The sequence below is a fragment of the Microcaecilia unicolor genome, chromosome 1 (genome assembly GCF_901765095.1).
Source record: "Microcaecilia unicolor chromosome 1, aMicUni1.1, whole genome shotgun sequence".
In the NCBI taxonomy this organism is placed as follows: domain Eukaryota; kingdom Metazoa; phylum Chordata; class Amphibia; order Gymnophiona; family Siphonopidae; genus Microcaecilia; species Microcaecilia unicolor.
This window is the reverse complement of record NC_044031.1, coordinates 197,157,928-197,174,991: the sequence shown is the minus strand read 5'-3', so window position 1 is coordinate 197,174,991 and position 17,064 is coordinate 197,157,928. Positions and strand designations below refer to the sequence as shown.

The 17,064-nt window shown below is 40.1% G+C and overlaps 1 protein-coding gene across 1 annotated transcript in view; it reads right to left on the bottom strand.

Annotated features, from left to right (window-relative positions):
• The window catches only part of EXOSC7 (exosome component 7), a 54,446-nt gene that overhangs the window by 14,456 nt on the left and 22,926 nt on the right, over positions 1-17,064 (bottom strand). The window contains exon 5 of the mRNA XM_030203573.1: positions 2,652-2,722. Within this exon, the coding sequence (XP_030059433.1) occupies positions 2,652-2,722 (71 nt within the window). The remainder of the gene's footprint in view (positions 1-2,651; positions 2,723-17,064) is intronic.

The window sequence follows — 17,064 nt, the reverse complement described above, 5'->3', positions numbered from 1 at the left end:
TAGTTAAAGATGTAATTTCTTTAACTATACAAATAGTCTTGGCTACTGGTTCTCTGGGTCATGAGGGGTCCAATGTCTCCAAATGGGATAGGTTTATGCATTCTAAGAACAAAAGAACGTAAGCGTTACCAAACTAGGACAGACCGTCAAGCCCAGTATCCTGTTTCCAATAGTGACTAATCCCGGCCACAAGTACTTGGCAAGATCCCAGAACAGTAAAACAGACTTTATGTTGCATATCCTACAAATAAGCAGTTTTGACATTTATGGACGCCAGACCACAGAAGTCTGCCCAGTATTGGTCTTACTTCCCATCATGTCACTGTACTGGAAAAGCATTTGGAACATGACCTTAAGAGAGATATGGCGCGTGACAAGTTAATGATAACCTGGGGCATCCCCATTCCAATTTATAAAAAGCTGGACTTACAAAAACAAAGAATAGAACGGTAACAGTACAAATCTGAGAGACCTGGACTGGATTTATTGATTTTATATACTGCATTTATACCTTAATGTTAAAGTGGTTTACAACATAAACAGTTATTAATACAAATTCAGTAAATATACAGTTTCATAAAAATTCCTAACCGAATTAATTAAAAAACATTGTTGAAATAACCAAGTTTTCAAAAACTGAGCTAAGAAAAAGCATTATGAAGGTCACTGCACATACAAAAACACACTTTTTCTGGTCATTGAAAGCTGGTGATGTCAAGACCCGGTAGATGAAGATGAATTTTTGGAGAGGAAAAAAATTCCTGCCGTGGAATACACTTAACCCCCTTTTACAAAGTTGCGTGGTAATGCCAAAACAACCCATTCACTTTGAACGGGCTGTGTTGGCATTACTGCGCGGCTTTGTCAAGGGGGGGGGGGGGGGAGCGCGTGTTAGTCAGCTTGTCTGTGGCACTAGTGTTTTCTCATCTGTGGCTCCTTTTGAGTACTTGAGAAAGTTGGTCAACATCCCTTGGCTCAGGCTGTTTGGGGCAGAAATGCTGCAACCATGTGAATTATGTTACACAGTAGTGTTAAAATCTAAATTGCAAATGCAGTTTAGATTTTATTACTTGCTTTCCAAATCTGAGGTTAAGATGAGTTACGTTTCAGGTTTTAGAGTTATTTAATGTTCTTTTTTTTTTTTGCAGGACCAACTGAGTAGGAACAGTTTACTAGTGCATTGCATTCACATGAACTTACAGATTTGAACCTTAGTTATTGCAGGAGCCCGAGTGTGATTGTATGTGTATGTACATGTCCTTCAGACAAGGAGATACATAATGTTGGATAATAAGTCTGTTGAAGATGCCATTTTCTGAGTCACTGCCTCTTTTCTGGAGATCGCCCCTCTAGAGTAGAGCTTGAATTAAAGTATGGTGTGCTTTCTCACTGTCCTCCCTAAATTCTCTCTTTCTTGAACACCTGGGTGGTGATCAGAACTGAAATATGCTGGCACTACCACGGTTCAATCAAAATACATTGTAACAGCAGACACCTGCATGAACAGAGGATCCCTATATAGCACAAGGATGGAATCAAAGCAAAATGTAAATGACTTTCATGTTTCCAAAAAGGAATAAAGGTGAGTAACCTGCATGAAACAGAAGGTATATAATTCTAGTCAACTTACTAGGTTGACTGGCAAGACCAAGGTGGTCTTTTTTTTTTTTTTTTATAAGGAGGGCTAATTATCTTATCTGACATAAGGTTCAAAAAAATAGCTAATTAAAAGTGTACAAGATGGTGAGGCAAACCCTATAAAGGAAAGTTTGAGATGCTCAAAGGTACTTGCTGGAAGAAAGAGGGACTTGCTGGGGGAGTCATGCCAGAAACTTTCATATATTTGACAGGCTTCAATAAAGTGATGGAACAGTGAAATTTTTCATGACAGAGGAAATTCAAGGATAAGGGATCATGAAGTGAAGCTGCAGGGAGGAAACTTAAATAAGGAAACAAGAGAAAACACCTCTTTACTGAAACAGGGTGGCCTATGAAACATGACAGTGACAACCAAATCCAGACAGAATTTAACCGACAGAGCACAGCTGTAAAGAGCTGGTGGTGCATAACAGAAGAAATGGAAAAGGAGTATATTCTGGTAGACCATTATGGAGGTGTGGCAGAAGTAGGGTAGACAGGTTAGGGTGATGATATTGGGAAAAGTGGGGGAAGGGAAACTGGTGTTTTGTTTTAAACAGTGGGACTTTATATGCTCCTGAATCCAAAATGGCAGAAAACCAGAGTGAAAGAAGCTCAATACGTGCTGCTTAGTCTTTATCTGCCAGTATTTACTTTATTGTTATAGTCTGACCTTCACTTTTCTCAGTAGCAGTATATTTTACTCTGTTTCAGCATAAATATTCTGGGGTATAGGAGTTACAGAACATCAGTAAAGTTAAACAATAAATACTGCAGATTGGACTTTCAAGATGCATATATGGGTGTGTCCTTTGTTTTCTGCCACTGTCTGCTTTCATACTGTCATTTGTGCAGGTGATACAATACAGCTAAAGAATTGTTTTCAAATAAGAGACACGCCTTCCAGGTATACACCCTTCCCTTTCAAAAGCATTGTGATTTACATACTGAGTAGAAGCATCTGCTTTAAATATTCCTGCAGATACACAGCAGAAAGATCTCTTAGGTCTTACCTGGTATTAAACAGAGCTGCCTTCACACCTATAGAGATAGCATCAAAGAGGTTCCCCCCACACTCCAACAGCTGAATAAAAATAAAAAAAACAAAACAAAAAGTGACTATATAATAAGAATCAGGTATACAAAATTTACAAACAGGTTTCTTTTTGTGCATGTGTGGTAACAAGGAAGGACTGTGGAAAAGCATTTCCTCAGTAGCACTAGATATGGTACAGGGCCTGTGATCACCAAGGGGCCCTTTCACTAAGCTGTGTAGGTGCCTACATGTGCCAATTCTGAGTTACTGCCCAGCTCTGTGTGGCCCGTGTGGTAATTTCATTTTTTACATGCGTTTGCTATGCGCGCCAGAAAATATATTTTATTTTCTGGCATGCGGCAGAAATCAGGTGGTAACTGACTTGACGTGCGTAGATGATAACCGCACGGTTAACGCGAGACACCTTACATTTACCAGCACACCACTGTGTATAGGACATTATGGATGCAAAAAGGAATGCAATCAGAAGATGTACAAAATGGCTGCTTGACGTCCTTTCAAATTCTTCTCACAATGCTTCACATAGACACAAAAAAAGATATTTCCTTAAAGCACAGAGGAAATTATTTATCTGTCTGAAAGTTGTAGCCTAATGAACTCATGCAATCAGCTATATAATAAGGGGCCCACAGCGTCTGCATTTTATGCACTACTTATTGTTCAAATATTCTTTTTGAAGTTCAATGGTGCAAATTATGATCAAAAGCTATTTGATGACAATGTCAACAGCTTTTACCTCAATCTCTTACTGTGGAAATGTGTTAAATTTCTGGCAACAAATATAGGGGTAAGTTTACTAAGGTGTGTTAGCGTTTTTAACGTGCCTGTAAAGTTAAGGTGCATTAAACGCTAATGTGCCTATACACTTCTGTGGGCACATTAGCGTTTAATCTGCGTAAACCATTAACGTGCGTTAAAAATGCTAACGCGCCCATAGCACCCCTTAGTAAACATAGGCAATAATATGCAAACAGAATAAATAAAAATTAAAACAATTTCTGGCAACAAATAGTACGAAACAAGACCCAGAATATAGTCTGCATCCAAGACTCCACGATGTATGAGATTGCAATACTCAAATCTGTTCCCGGATACAAGACTTAAAAGACAGAAATAAAAACCTGTTGATGTTGTCAACTGCCATACAAACATTCTGAGTTGCTGACCTATCTATATTAATCTATAATGGCTGAGAAAAAAAAGGGGTGGAGTGCAATTAAAGTCTGGTCTCCTATGAGGAAATATGCAGAGGTAAGAATGTAAGGTTGAATATATCAGGGAAATCTCTCTCTCTCTGTATTTAGGGTATACAACATCTTAATTGTCTGGATTATACAATCTGTTGGATGTAGTTTTTCTATTGTTAAAATTAAGAAAGATTATATATATATATATACATATATATATATATATATATACACACACACACACACACACACACACACCTTAAGTTCCAAACTATCTATATTTATTGTGTCTGTTTTTAATATTTTACAAGCTATTTCTTGATTTATTGCACACCACAGCGCTTTAGACAATAAATTGTGTTACACTAAATACAAAAATTTGCACCATCCTTAACAACTTGCCCCATCTCTCAATGTGATATTCAGTATTGTTAAATGAAGAGCAGCAGTAGAGCAGCAGCAACAAAGATCATTTCTTACAGCAAGAGTCTGAACCTTTGTCTTAAATAACAGGAAAATAAGCTGCCACCGTGAAATGGTTTGATAACTGGGTACAAAACAGTGGTGTAGCTACAGATAGACCTGGGTGGGCTCAGGCCCACCTAGCAGTGCCCCACCAGCTGAAGACTCCTGGTATCTCTCTCTCCCCTCCCCCACAGGCGTTCAGGTGCCTCTAACTCCACCTCCCTACAAACCCCTGTACCTTTTGAACCTTTCAATTCTTCTCCAGCAGTGAGCCTTCCCTCTGATACAATTTCTCATTTCTGCATAGGTGGAACCAAGTCAGAGGGAAGGTTCAGGGCCAGCACAAGTTGTGGGTAAGAGTCGCTGCTGGTAAAAAACTTAAAGGTTTAAAAGGTGCAGAGGGAGGGGGAAGAGAGTTGAAAGGCGCCTGAAAGAATGTTGGGGGGTGGGGGGGGGGGGGGAACAGATACACGGCAGGGGTGGTGTTTTCATGCCCGCCCACTTTGGACTCAGGCACACCCAAAATCAGGTGTCTGGCTATGCCCCTGGTATAACAGCTATGCCTGTCTTAGCAAAAGATTCAGATAGAATGGGGAGGGGGAATTTTATTAATTCATTTTTACACATGTGTGCATATTGAAGTGGAATCGCACATTCTGATGTGTGGACAGATTTTGCAAGGCCGTGTGTAGATGATAAAATATGCTAATTTACGTGTACTCACAAATGATCTAGAAGTGGATATTTACACCTGCTTGAGAGCAGGTATAAATGTTGATACCTGCAACGAAGATGTGATTTCTGCCACTTAGGTTAGTATTTTATACAGATCTCAGGCTGTATGTCTTTATAAAACAGTGGCTAAGTAGGCCCTGCTTGCCCTCTTAAAACTAGGCAGCCCCTTAGAAAAATGGCCCTCAATGTGTACTACACAACAGGTGCCATTACTCTAACCCACTACATACAATTAGGGACTGAAATTTGATGCATTTCTATATAATACATTCTCTGTCACCATGTAATATTAACACTGTACTATGTTTTTTAAAAATTCCTCAGTTCCAACTACATTAAGTTGACATACGTTGGGGGGGGGGGGGGGGGGGGGGGGGGAAGGTCATGGAGAAGCACAAAGGCAGAAATACAGATTTTTATTCTTTGCTTTTTATTAGTGTTTTTCCAAGATGGGAATAAAAACACTAGAGTGGTGATGTTGTGTCTCCATCTGGAGGCTTGGTAGCTTCCATTTAACTGCACTGATCAGACTGGTTTGAAACTGGCAGAGTGGGGGAAGAGAATAACTAAAAGTGTACTATTTGCATTTTCCTTTTTAGTATTTATTGCAAATAATGGGAAAAAAATAACAAAGTCTACCATGGCTACACAGATTATGCAATTGAAAATGATCACATCCTGAGAAAAGTAATGTTGAAAAAGAAGCAAGAAATGCATGGGTGTGTCTAGTTCTCACTTTATCCCTTGTTTATGGATGTGTGCATTTTGCAGGAATATGGGATGCTTTGACAAAAACATCTAAGTTCTTATAAAAAGAACAGAGGGTCTTCAATGGAAGAGGCTATTTTGTGGTTTAGCTAATTACTAGAGGGTGGCTGAATTCCAGTCAACTGAACACCAGTGTGTACAGGGATTTGCAAGTTTGGAGCATTCGATCTTTCTGCACATCTGCACATGTGAAATCTCCAGAATCTATGCCAGTGTCAGCAGAAGATAGGCGCCATCTGCTGCTCCTTCCTCCCCTCCCCTTCCTTTCAGCTGCTCCAGGGTTTCATTATAAAATACAAATGAACTTGTAGTTAAGGAACTTGTTCCCAGATGCCACGTTTCATGGTCCTCTCCCATGTGTCGTGTTTTTCTTCTAGTGACAGAAGGGGGAGCACCAAGAGGCCAAACATGTTGCAGAACACACCATGCAACCCTCACGCCCAAGAGTCAAAACATAAGAGAGAGAGAGAGAGAGAGAGAGAGAGAGAGAGAGAGAGAGAGAGAGAAAGGGGGGGGGGGGGGGCAGCAAAGAATAATCATCAGTATTTAGGGAGGTTTTTAGGTGCATTATTCAACATGCCCAAGTAAGGAAAAGCAAAGTGTCTAATGCATTGCAGTTTCTCGCTTCTTTTAAACAAAAATGTAATTGAAGTCAATCAGCCAAATCCTCTCTTAAGCCGAAATGGTAAAGCACAGATGCACAGTACCATGATCCAGCATCTCTCTCTTTTGAGGCTGCCTGTTTCTATATCCCGGTTTTTGACCTGCACTCCCTCTTCTTCCAACTCCGTCAGAGTAATGGGCCTACAAATTTCAAATCAAAGCTTGACCAGTATTAGGATGTACTTGATGCCAGGCCTGATAACAATGGCTTTTTGTTATTGCCCTCATCTAGGGGTTAGGAAATATTGATTAGAGGAATAAGAGTTCTCAGAAGTGGAACAAGTTGCCAGTGGACATCAGAAAACAGCTATAGTAATGTGAAAAGTCCCCCCCCCCCTTCCTGGTTTCCGCGATTATTACATACATCTCATGCTGAATGGTTCCTGATTTTTAAACAAAATGTATTAGACAAAGGGAAATGGAACTTGATATACCACCTTTCTGTGGGGTTTTTTTGGAACTACATTCAAAGCAGTTTACATAGTATATACAGGTACTTATTTGTACCTGGGCAATGGAGGGTTAAGTGACTTGAACCTGAGTAAACAAATAACACTGTTTTTAAATTATTTTTTTTTCATTTATTTAACAAACAAAGCTATCCAACATCCATATCACCCATTTGGAAAAGTAACTGCCCCCTTAGTTACTCAACCAACCAATTAAACAAAATTGAATTAATAATTAGATTTAGCTGATTGAACACAGCCAGCCCTGTTGAATCTAAACCTCAATATATATTGAACCTTGCCATGAGAATGAAGTAGCCACTACACAAGTTTCTAGAAGAACGCTATGCCACGTTCAAAGGAAATTCCAGAAGAGATGAGAAAAAAAAGTTGATGAAATATATCAACCTGAAAAAGGCTACAAAACCATTTCTGAAGTTCTGGGACTCCACTGAACCACAGTGAGGGCCAATATCTCCATATGGAGAAGACTTGGAAGAGTGGTTAATCTTCCCAGGAATGACCAGCTGGCCTGCCAAAATTACTCCAAGGGCGCAGCAACAAATCATCTAATAAGTTACCAAATATCCCAGACCATTCAAAGAACTTCAGGCCTCTCTAGCCTGAACTAAGATCAACGTTCATGACACCACGATAAGAAAGAGACTAGGCAAAAATGGGATTCATGGGAGAACAGCAAGGTGGAAATTGCTGCTATCCAAGAGTAACATCAGTGCTTGACTCATATGCAAAAACACACCTGGATGATACCCAAGCTTTCTGGGATAATGTTCTATGGATAGACAAGTCAAAATTGGAACTCTTTGGAAAACACGAGTTCCATTACATTTGGGATAAAGCAAATACGACATTCTACAGTAAGAACATCGTAACACCAGTCAAATATGGTGATGGTAGTGTGATGGGGTAGAGATGGTTTGCTGCCTTGGGTCCTGGAAACTTGCCATTACTGAAGGAACCATGAATTTTGCACTGCCCAAGAAAATTATTAAGAAGAAAGTTCAGCCATCGGTCTGTGAGCTGAAGCTGAAGTGTAATTGGGTAATGTAGCAAGACAATGATGCAAAGCAAGTTTACATCTGAATGGCTGAGGAGAAACAAAATTAATGTTTTAGATTGGCCTAATGAAAGTTCTGACCTAAACCCAACAGAGATGCTGTGGTGGAACCTGAAATGAGCAGTTCATGCACAAAAACCTACAAATAATGTGTCTGAATTAAAGCAGTTCTGCAAAGAAGAGAAGGTAAGATTCTTCAACAGTGATATGAAAGATTGATATCAAATTATATGAAGTGTCTGGTTGCAGTTATTGCTGTTAAAGGTGGTGCAACAAGAAATTATCTTACCTGAAAATTTTCTTTCCTTTAGTCGCAGCAGATGAATCTAGAGACTTGTGGGATGTGACCATCTACCAGCAGGTGGAGATAGAGAGTGCAATAACTGCACTGTTTTATAGGATGGAATGCTCCTTGGTCAGTCAGTATTTTTCGTAATGAAGCCGAAGGAAACAGAGTTAACATTTCTACTTCCCCACAGCGAAAAGTGATAAACCAAAAACTGCAAGATAAACTGATAACATCATGCCATCTAAAATGTAAACATGCAGCAACCCGGACCAACCAAGAGAACTAACTGATAGAAAACGCCCCCCCAAAAAATTACAGGGTGGGACTCTGGATTCATCTGCTGTGAATAAAGGAAAGAAAATTATCAGGTAAGACAATTTTTTGCTCCTCAGCATCAGCAGCAGATGAATCCAGCAAAGCAGTCCTTAAGTAGTGTGGGAACCTGAAACCCCTGTTGAATACACTGAGACACTGAAAGGAGGCCCCCAAGCGAATGAAGACATCCAAATGGTAGTGTCTGGAGAAGGCAGCAAGGAAGACAAAGCCACTGCCCTACAGAAGTCTTACAAGGAAAACAAATGGGCTTCAACCAGGAAGAAGTGCCAGCCCGGGTAGAAGGCTCCCAGAATCTGGTCAGAAATGGGATAGCTGCTAGTACTGACCTGGATGTGACAGCCTCCGAGGACCAGCAAGGCAGCATGGCTTTGGAGGAAGAAGTACCCATGCAAAGACCTGAGCAGAGCACAATCTAATTAGCAGATCAACAGCTCTCACTGGGCATGCCCACAAAGTGTAGAAATACACGTTGAACGTCAAGTCAGCAAAAAGATACAAAATCTTAAAGTACCCCAAGAAGGAAGGGCAGGACTGAGCCCATGAACCTCCTGGCAGAAAAAACTTGGAGGATCCCAACCAGACACAGTCTGGAGTACCAAGATCCAGCATGGACTGAACCTGAACCTGGATCTCACAGAACACTAGCCCACCCTGGACAACACCCGGTATCAGTAAAAAGAAGGCAAACCTGCCCCAACCAAACAGAACGTGAAGACTTGACCTCAGAAAGATGCTGCATCTTTGATTCACCCACATCTACCCCCAACCTGCAGGACTCACTACACAACAGCTTGCCCTTAACAGGAGATGAGCCAGTCACCACTAGAAGCTGAATCTGTCATCAAGAAGGCAACCACAGCCACTGTGTCCGCCCGAGAAAGCTGCCAGGTCAATGCCCAACTCCAGGCCCACAAAGAATCCGCCAGACAAGACAGCCCAGCTCCACCTCTGGCAATGTAGGAAGGGATTGGCTGTCGGACTCCTGACTGAATCCGAAACCAATGCCTCCAGTTAAGGAATGCCTTAGCAGCAGATGGCTGCCAAGAGAGAAAACTTCTGAACTGACAGAGGAAGGCAATGCTGCATCCACAACTGAGAATGAGATTGGCTTAGAGAGTCCCAGAGGGATGGAGCCCAACTGCGGAGAAGGGACCACTAAAGAAGTCTGGCATGGACATTCTTCCATGAGTCAGATTCTAAGAGAGAGACCATGTCGCCTAGAAAGCACACATATCCCCAGATCCCAGGACCTGGTAGGGAAAGTAGACTCTGACATATGCGAATCTGTGCAAAGCAGCACGAGGAATAAACGTCATCCTGAAGCCTATGGGAAAGATCACGCCCAGATACTCCAAGAGTTGTGTTGTAAACAACTGATTCCTGGTGACATGAAGACCAAGCCACAAAACATAAAAAAAAGCAGTTATAATGGAAGAAACCTGCAGACTCTTTGATAGAAAGAGTCGCCAATTAGCCAGTAGGTCGGTATGGCAGAAGCTGCAATCCACCTTTGTGAAGGAAAGCGGACACCACTACTCTGACCTTGAAAAATGACTGCAGTAAAGAGGAAAAGCTGAATGCCAGGGCCATCAATTGACAATGTTCAGCAAGGGTTGCCAAGCACAGAAATTTCTATGGGAATGTGAAACGTGAGGATAAGAACACATGTCTCCTTGAGAACCAGGAAGGTAGACACACCCCCTACTGGACAGAAACTATTACAGACTCCCATGTGGCAATACTTATGTACTTAAGTGTAATTGGTAATGTAGCAAGACAATGATGCAAAATACAAAAGCAAATTTACATCTGAATGGCTGAGGGGGAGCAATAGTAATTATGGATCGAGCGAAATATGTACAAGAAGTTCAGCAACAACTAGACGATCCTAACTTCTATATCCCCTTACAAGAAGATCCCACAGGAGGAATCCAGAAAGATATAGATGAACTCATAAACATCTCAGCCAAAATGGGTTTCCTCACTGAAAAAGAGAGACAATTTTTACAGGTAAGATATCCTGTCATTCCAACCATTTACACATTGCCTAAGATACACAAGTCTACCATTAACCCACCAGGGAGGCCTATCGTTTCAGGCAATGGTTCCATTTTAGAACCATTATCCATTTTTGTAGATTTCTTTTTACGGCCTTTCGTACCTATCATTCCGTCATATGTACAAGATACTACTCATATGATTAATATTCTTGAACATTATGATGGTCCAATCACAGATACCATCATGGTAACCATGGACATCGAGTCTTTATATACTAATATTCCTCAACTCGAAGCATTGAATGTAATTGAAGAAACCTTACAAAAAAGGACCACCCATCGCAGAATACCTAATCACTTGATTTTGACCTGCGCAACCATAGCGCTTACCAAAAATTATTTCCGGTTTAACGATAGATATTACCAACAGATCAAAGGCACTGCGATGGGCGCTAGTATGGCACCAGATTTAGCCAACCTGTATGTGGGAAAATTCGAGGAAAAATTTCTCACCAATCATCCATTTTTACAGTACATCAAAATCTATCGACGCTATATAGATGACGTCTTCATCCTTTGGCAAGGAAATGAGGAAAGCCTTCATTCTTTCCACCAATGGCTGAATAGACAAGATCCAAATCTCAAGTTTACCTTGGAATACGACAATAATAATATCCACTTTCTCGATATCTCAATCACCAAAACGGACTATTTTTTCAAAACCAATATTTACAGAAAACCCACAGATCGAAATATGTTCCTGCATTATTCAAGTTACCACAACCCTAGCTTGAAGAGCAATTTGCCTCTTAGTCAATTCCTTCGTCTCTGACGCCTCTGCTCAGACTTTGATGATTTTCAGCATCAAGCAAAAATTTTGAAAAATAGATTTACAACCAGGGGCTATCCACAACAACACATTAACAATGGTCTCAATTGAGCCATTGAGAAAGACCGCAAAGAATTACTAGAACCATCAGCAATCAAGAACACACCAGACATAGTGTGTACATTAAAATACTCCTTTCTGGCCAAACATATCTCACGATCAATCAAGAAACATTGGCACATTTTAGAAGGACTAGAATGTTTTCAGAATAAGCAATTGGTTATTGCCTATTCTAGGAACAAAAATCTGAAAGAACATCTTGTGCCTTCTACGTTACCTGACGTGACTATAGATTCACTGCCACTTGGATTTCGGAAATGTGGCCATTGCAGTATCTGTACCCATTGCATTGAAACCAGCAATTTTATCCATCCCAAAACCAAGAAATCTTTCAAATTAAATCATACGTCAGATTGCAACACTTCTTCTGTTATCTACATTATTATTTGCCCCTGTTCCATGTTATACGTTGGCAAAACGCTTAGAGCAATAAAGACCCGCATCATAGAACACAGAAGTTGCATCAGAAGGAAGATTGAGTCCGCTCCTCTTGTAGAACATTGGTATGCAGCAAATCATTTGATTTCAGACCTCAAATTTCTCGTTTTCAAAACCAAGATTAAGAAATGGAGAGGAGGTGACCTAGATAGACAATTGCTACAGGAAGAACAGAAACTTATTTTTGATCTAAATACCCTGGCACCCAATGGATTAAATAACGAAATTGACTACCGGCCATTTTTATGAACACCCTTTTTGATATAGTCTATATTCAAATCAACACCCATACATATCAGCACTTTTTTCACTAACATTTTCCTTTCTTTTTATCATTTCATCTTCTTTTCTCAATTCTTTATTTTTCAACCTTTTTTATCTCTCATTTTTTTCACATAGTCCATTTTTATGTTACAAATAAGGTCATTTATGTCAGTGTTCATATTCTTCAGCTTCAGGATGGCTTTCATCCTTTTTTTCATTATTTCTATTATTTTCTATTATTTAATCACATATTTATTTTCCAGCTAATTCCTTTTTCAACACACAATCCAAATACAACATTTTTGTCGTTTGTTTTTTTCAGTGTTCCATGTTATTTTCATTCATGTATCATTATGTAATTACACGAGTAACTTTGAGTGTTTTCAGCTCCATCACCTTCTTTTTTTATTTTTGTTTAATATCTTTTTTCATTTTTGGTTTTTCACTGTGTGTTCTCATTTTTTTCGATTTAGTTTCCTTTTTAACCACTGTCCCCTGTTCATTTTTTATACTTCGTCAGTTTTGGTTCCCCAGGACCGGCTTTCTTCTGTCACTTTAAATTCTTTTATTATTATTTTTTTTTTATTTACTTATTCTATTTTATTTCACTCTTTATTGTTTTCCCGCTGTTAGCCTCCTTCTTTTTAAAGCATGTTTTATTTATTTTTTTTGGCTTAGCGCTGCTTTCCCATTACATTACATCCAGTTTTCATTTCCCAGTTAGTAGCCACCGTCATCTTTAATTCAGATAGCGTTCGTTTTCGCTTTTTTGATACTCATGCATCACAATACATTTCTTCGTCTTTTTTCCTTCACCTTTTTATTTTTGCATCACTTTCTGTCAATTATTTTTTTGTATTTCAGTATGTTACGTCATCCATTTTCTTTCTTTTTTAAGTTCGGTTTCTTTGCCAACGTCATTTCCGCTCTAGTGTTTTTTTCTTTTTTCAATATATTTTTTTCAGCATATTATTTTTGATGCTTTACTTTGGCTCTTTTTGTTTTATTTTTTCTACATTCTTTCATTTCTTCTAAGTATCAACGGCACACAGTAGTGTGTGTCACTTCCGGTACTGAGTCATTGGCTCCCGTGGATTTCGGCTTTTTTTGTTTTTGGCGCTCTTTTTTCCTTATATACTTTTTTCCGAACTGCACTACGAATAGCGCACGCAGCGCATCAGACGGCTACTTTTTTTCAAACACAGTCTTTTTAAAGGTCAGTATTGCAATTTCCATAAGATAAATATCGCAAGCACTTTCACTGCTCAACTTTTTCATGCTTTATTTCTTTGCACCCTTTATTGTAGTTACGTATAAGGGTTTAATTCCTTTCTTCTTTTTTTCATCACTCTATGTTTTCTCTCATTTATGTATCATCATCTAACCCTATGTGAAGCTCTGTGTCATCCTAGCTTAACCATTGTCCCTGTTTCTTACATTTCTGACAACGTTTGAGTACCCTGGTTCTTAACCCTTTGCATTCTCTGCTCTTTAAGCACAATCAGTTGCGCACATAATTTTCTATCATTTCTTTCAACAGACTACAACGTTACGTCTGAACAATTATTTTCAACGTTATTGTCCCAGAGGTTAGTCTTTTATTAATATCACATGCTCTTATATCAAATTATCAGGCGTTATTCATTTCCATTGTTACGCAGTACAGCATAAAGCAGTTTACCCTTAAATGAAAATTTGGTACTCTTAATCTGCAATTTCTAACATTCTTTGTCAGACGTCACCCTCATCATAGACATCTAAATTTGCCATTTTTCACATAATTTTACCCATCAATTTTGTATCATGTAGCTCAAGTGACATCATATCATTTGTATTTTACATTTAATAGTTTTAAATATGTATGTTATTTTTATGCGGTATATATAATGGCAATCAAGTTCTCATGTTAAGATGTTAAGACTCTTTAATATATCTGTTCTTTTAATATATATGTTTGTTTCATATTTATTTGCTATTCTTTGCCCAATTCTATGTGCATTTTTTGCATTTTTGCCTCTTTAACATATCTATTACATCACTATTCCATATATAGTATGGTTTTATACTTGTATATTTATGTACATTTTTGAAAAAGATCTTTATATAAATTTTATAATTCATAGATTTATTTACTTTACAAATTTATTGTTTCATATATATATATATATATATATATTTTTTTTTTTCGTGAGTATTATATTTTGGTGTTTGTACTACTTTTTTATATAAATGTATGTTTTTATAGACTCCTGATGCAGGCCTGACGGCCGAAACACGACGTGTCGAGTCTTCAAATTTATCAATAAAATTGTTTATCATTTAACATCCTCCAGTTTTCTGGCATCCTTGGTCGCTCTCCCACTTTTTTTTGTTACATTGTTTCTACCGTGGGGTGTTTGAGTTCTCCGCGTTTCTGGCGGATCTTCTCCCATAAGTTCTATTCCAAACATGCAACTAGATACAGTCTCTACTGTGCCTAAGTGAAAAAGTGTGTGCAAGGTGGCTACAACCACTTGAAATTTAGAAACGTGGGCTGGAGCCTATAAGACGATGCCAAGGAAAACCTGCAGAGGAATGGGAGAACTCCAGTTGTAACCCTGCTGTTTCACCAGGACACATTGGTCAAATGTGTTTTAGATCCACTCCTCATGGAACCTGAAGAAGTGACCATACATTATGAAACGTGAGGAGTGAACAGAGACTCATTCACAGGTACATGCGGAAGGTATGAATAGACCTGAATGGGACGCCCAATACTGGCTGTCAGCATGAAAGTCGGCTTGCCCTTGTTAAAGTGGGAGCCCAGAAAGGTAGATTGCCTGGACTGCAGTCCTTTAGCACTGGAATGTACAAGACTGTGATGAATGCTGAGGCTTGTCCTGTAGGTCTTAAACCAACAACTCTAGAGGTCTTCCAAACTAAAGCTTACCTCTAAGGGTAGCATACCAAATGTGACTAGAAGACACAAAACAGCTACCCAATATCTAAGCCAGATCTATCCTCTTGGTGAGCGTGCCAAGAAATGGTTGGGGTGGCTGCGACCTAGAACAGGTTGGCATGGCTGTGCACTGGAGCTAACCAGTAAGGCTGAGAGTCAGAGCTAGATGGCGTAGTAGAAAATAGTTGTTAGCACCCCTGAGCCTTATTGATGGCATGCTGTGGCAGGACATGAACCAGCAACCTCTGGATCCAGGATCGCAGTCTAGGTTGTTTAGTATAACCACATAATAAATAATAAGCGCTAGCTGTCCTATACGAAGAAAAGGTGCCATAGAAGTAGTCTCAGATACTACAACCTACAGCAAATGGCGCTGTTGACAGTTGTGGCTGAACCCAGTGTGTAATAGTTCTGGCCAGAGACAGTGCACCAAACCAGAGATGAGAGCTACTGTGGGAAAACCACACAGCCAATCTAGCATGTAGCACAGAGTTAGCTGGCCTATTCCTGCTTGCCCCGGGACTGGTAAGCATGGAATGTTGCTATTAATGGGGATTCTGCCAGGTACTTGAGACCTGGATTGGCCACTGCTGGAAGCAGGACACTGGGCAAGATAGACCGCAACAGCACCACCCTGGTACTCCACCGCAAACCTGCCCCACTGGCCAAGGGAAGAGTCACTGCCGCTGTGATTTTTTTTGTTTTCTTTAAATCGCCTGCTACAAGGAGAAAACTGCAGGAAGCAGAGACAAATAAAAAGTTGGAGACTCACCCTAGGGCACTAACAATAGTCCTGCTTGTGAAGTAGTGGATCCAGAGACAAACAACCATCCTCTCTTTTCACAGCCCTGACTGGGGGCACCAGTATCTCCCCCCCCCCCTTTTTTTTTTTTTTTTTTTAACTGCAGAGCCACAGTCTGGAGGACAATGGAGAAGGGCAGGAGAGGGGCAGCAGGGTGGGGGAGGGACCTGGGGTGACCAGGTATACCCCCCCCCCTTAAGGCAGTACCACTCAGCTGCACACCCCATAACTCAACTAAACTGGGAGACCCAGAATAAGACCAGTAAGACCAAGAGCTTGAGAGAACATCCATCCACCTGCTGGAGATAAAGAATACTGACTGATCAAGGAGCATTCTATAAGACAGTGCAATTTCTATCTCCACCTACTGGCAGATGGTCACAACCCACAAGTCTCTGGATTCATCTGCTGCTGACGCTAAGAAACCAGTTATTAAGTTTAGGGGTACTTACTTTTTACATGGGTAATGATGTTCCTTAAATAAATGCAGAAATAGTATTAAAATAGTGATGTGTTTACTGAGGTTCCCTTTGTCTACTATTACATGTTGGTTAAACATTAGAAACCATTACATGTAAAATATATGCAATAACAGGGGAAGTTGGGGGGGGGGGGGGCAAACGTTTTTCACATCACTGTAATTCAGTTCTAACTTTTGTTGACTTTTTCCTTGAAGGGACAGCAGTGGTGTACCATGGATCAATGTGTACATCTGTACCCTCCCCGCACATCTCCTCTGCCCCCTTCCTCAGTGGTTCCATTTCAGATGACATGAAAACGCAGTTGGTGATGCAGCAGGCCCAGTAATTCTCTAAACTGCTCTCCCTGCCACTGATGCCTTTGCTGCCTATGTGGTTCACAACTCAGATCTACTGTTTGATCTGCCTGATGCTCTGCGGATCTCTACTGCACTGGGACAGGAAGAAGGGTGTTAAGAAGCACCTGGGATCCCATGCCACCAACTCCTCGTCCTCTTGCTAGAAGCTGGGATGAGGTAGCAAAGGTTTG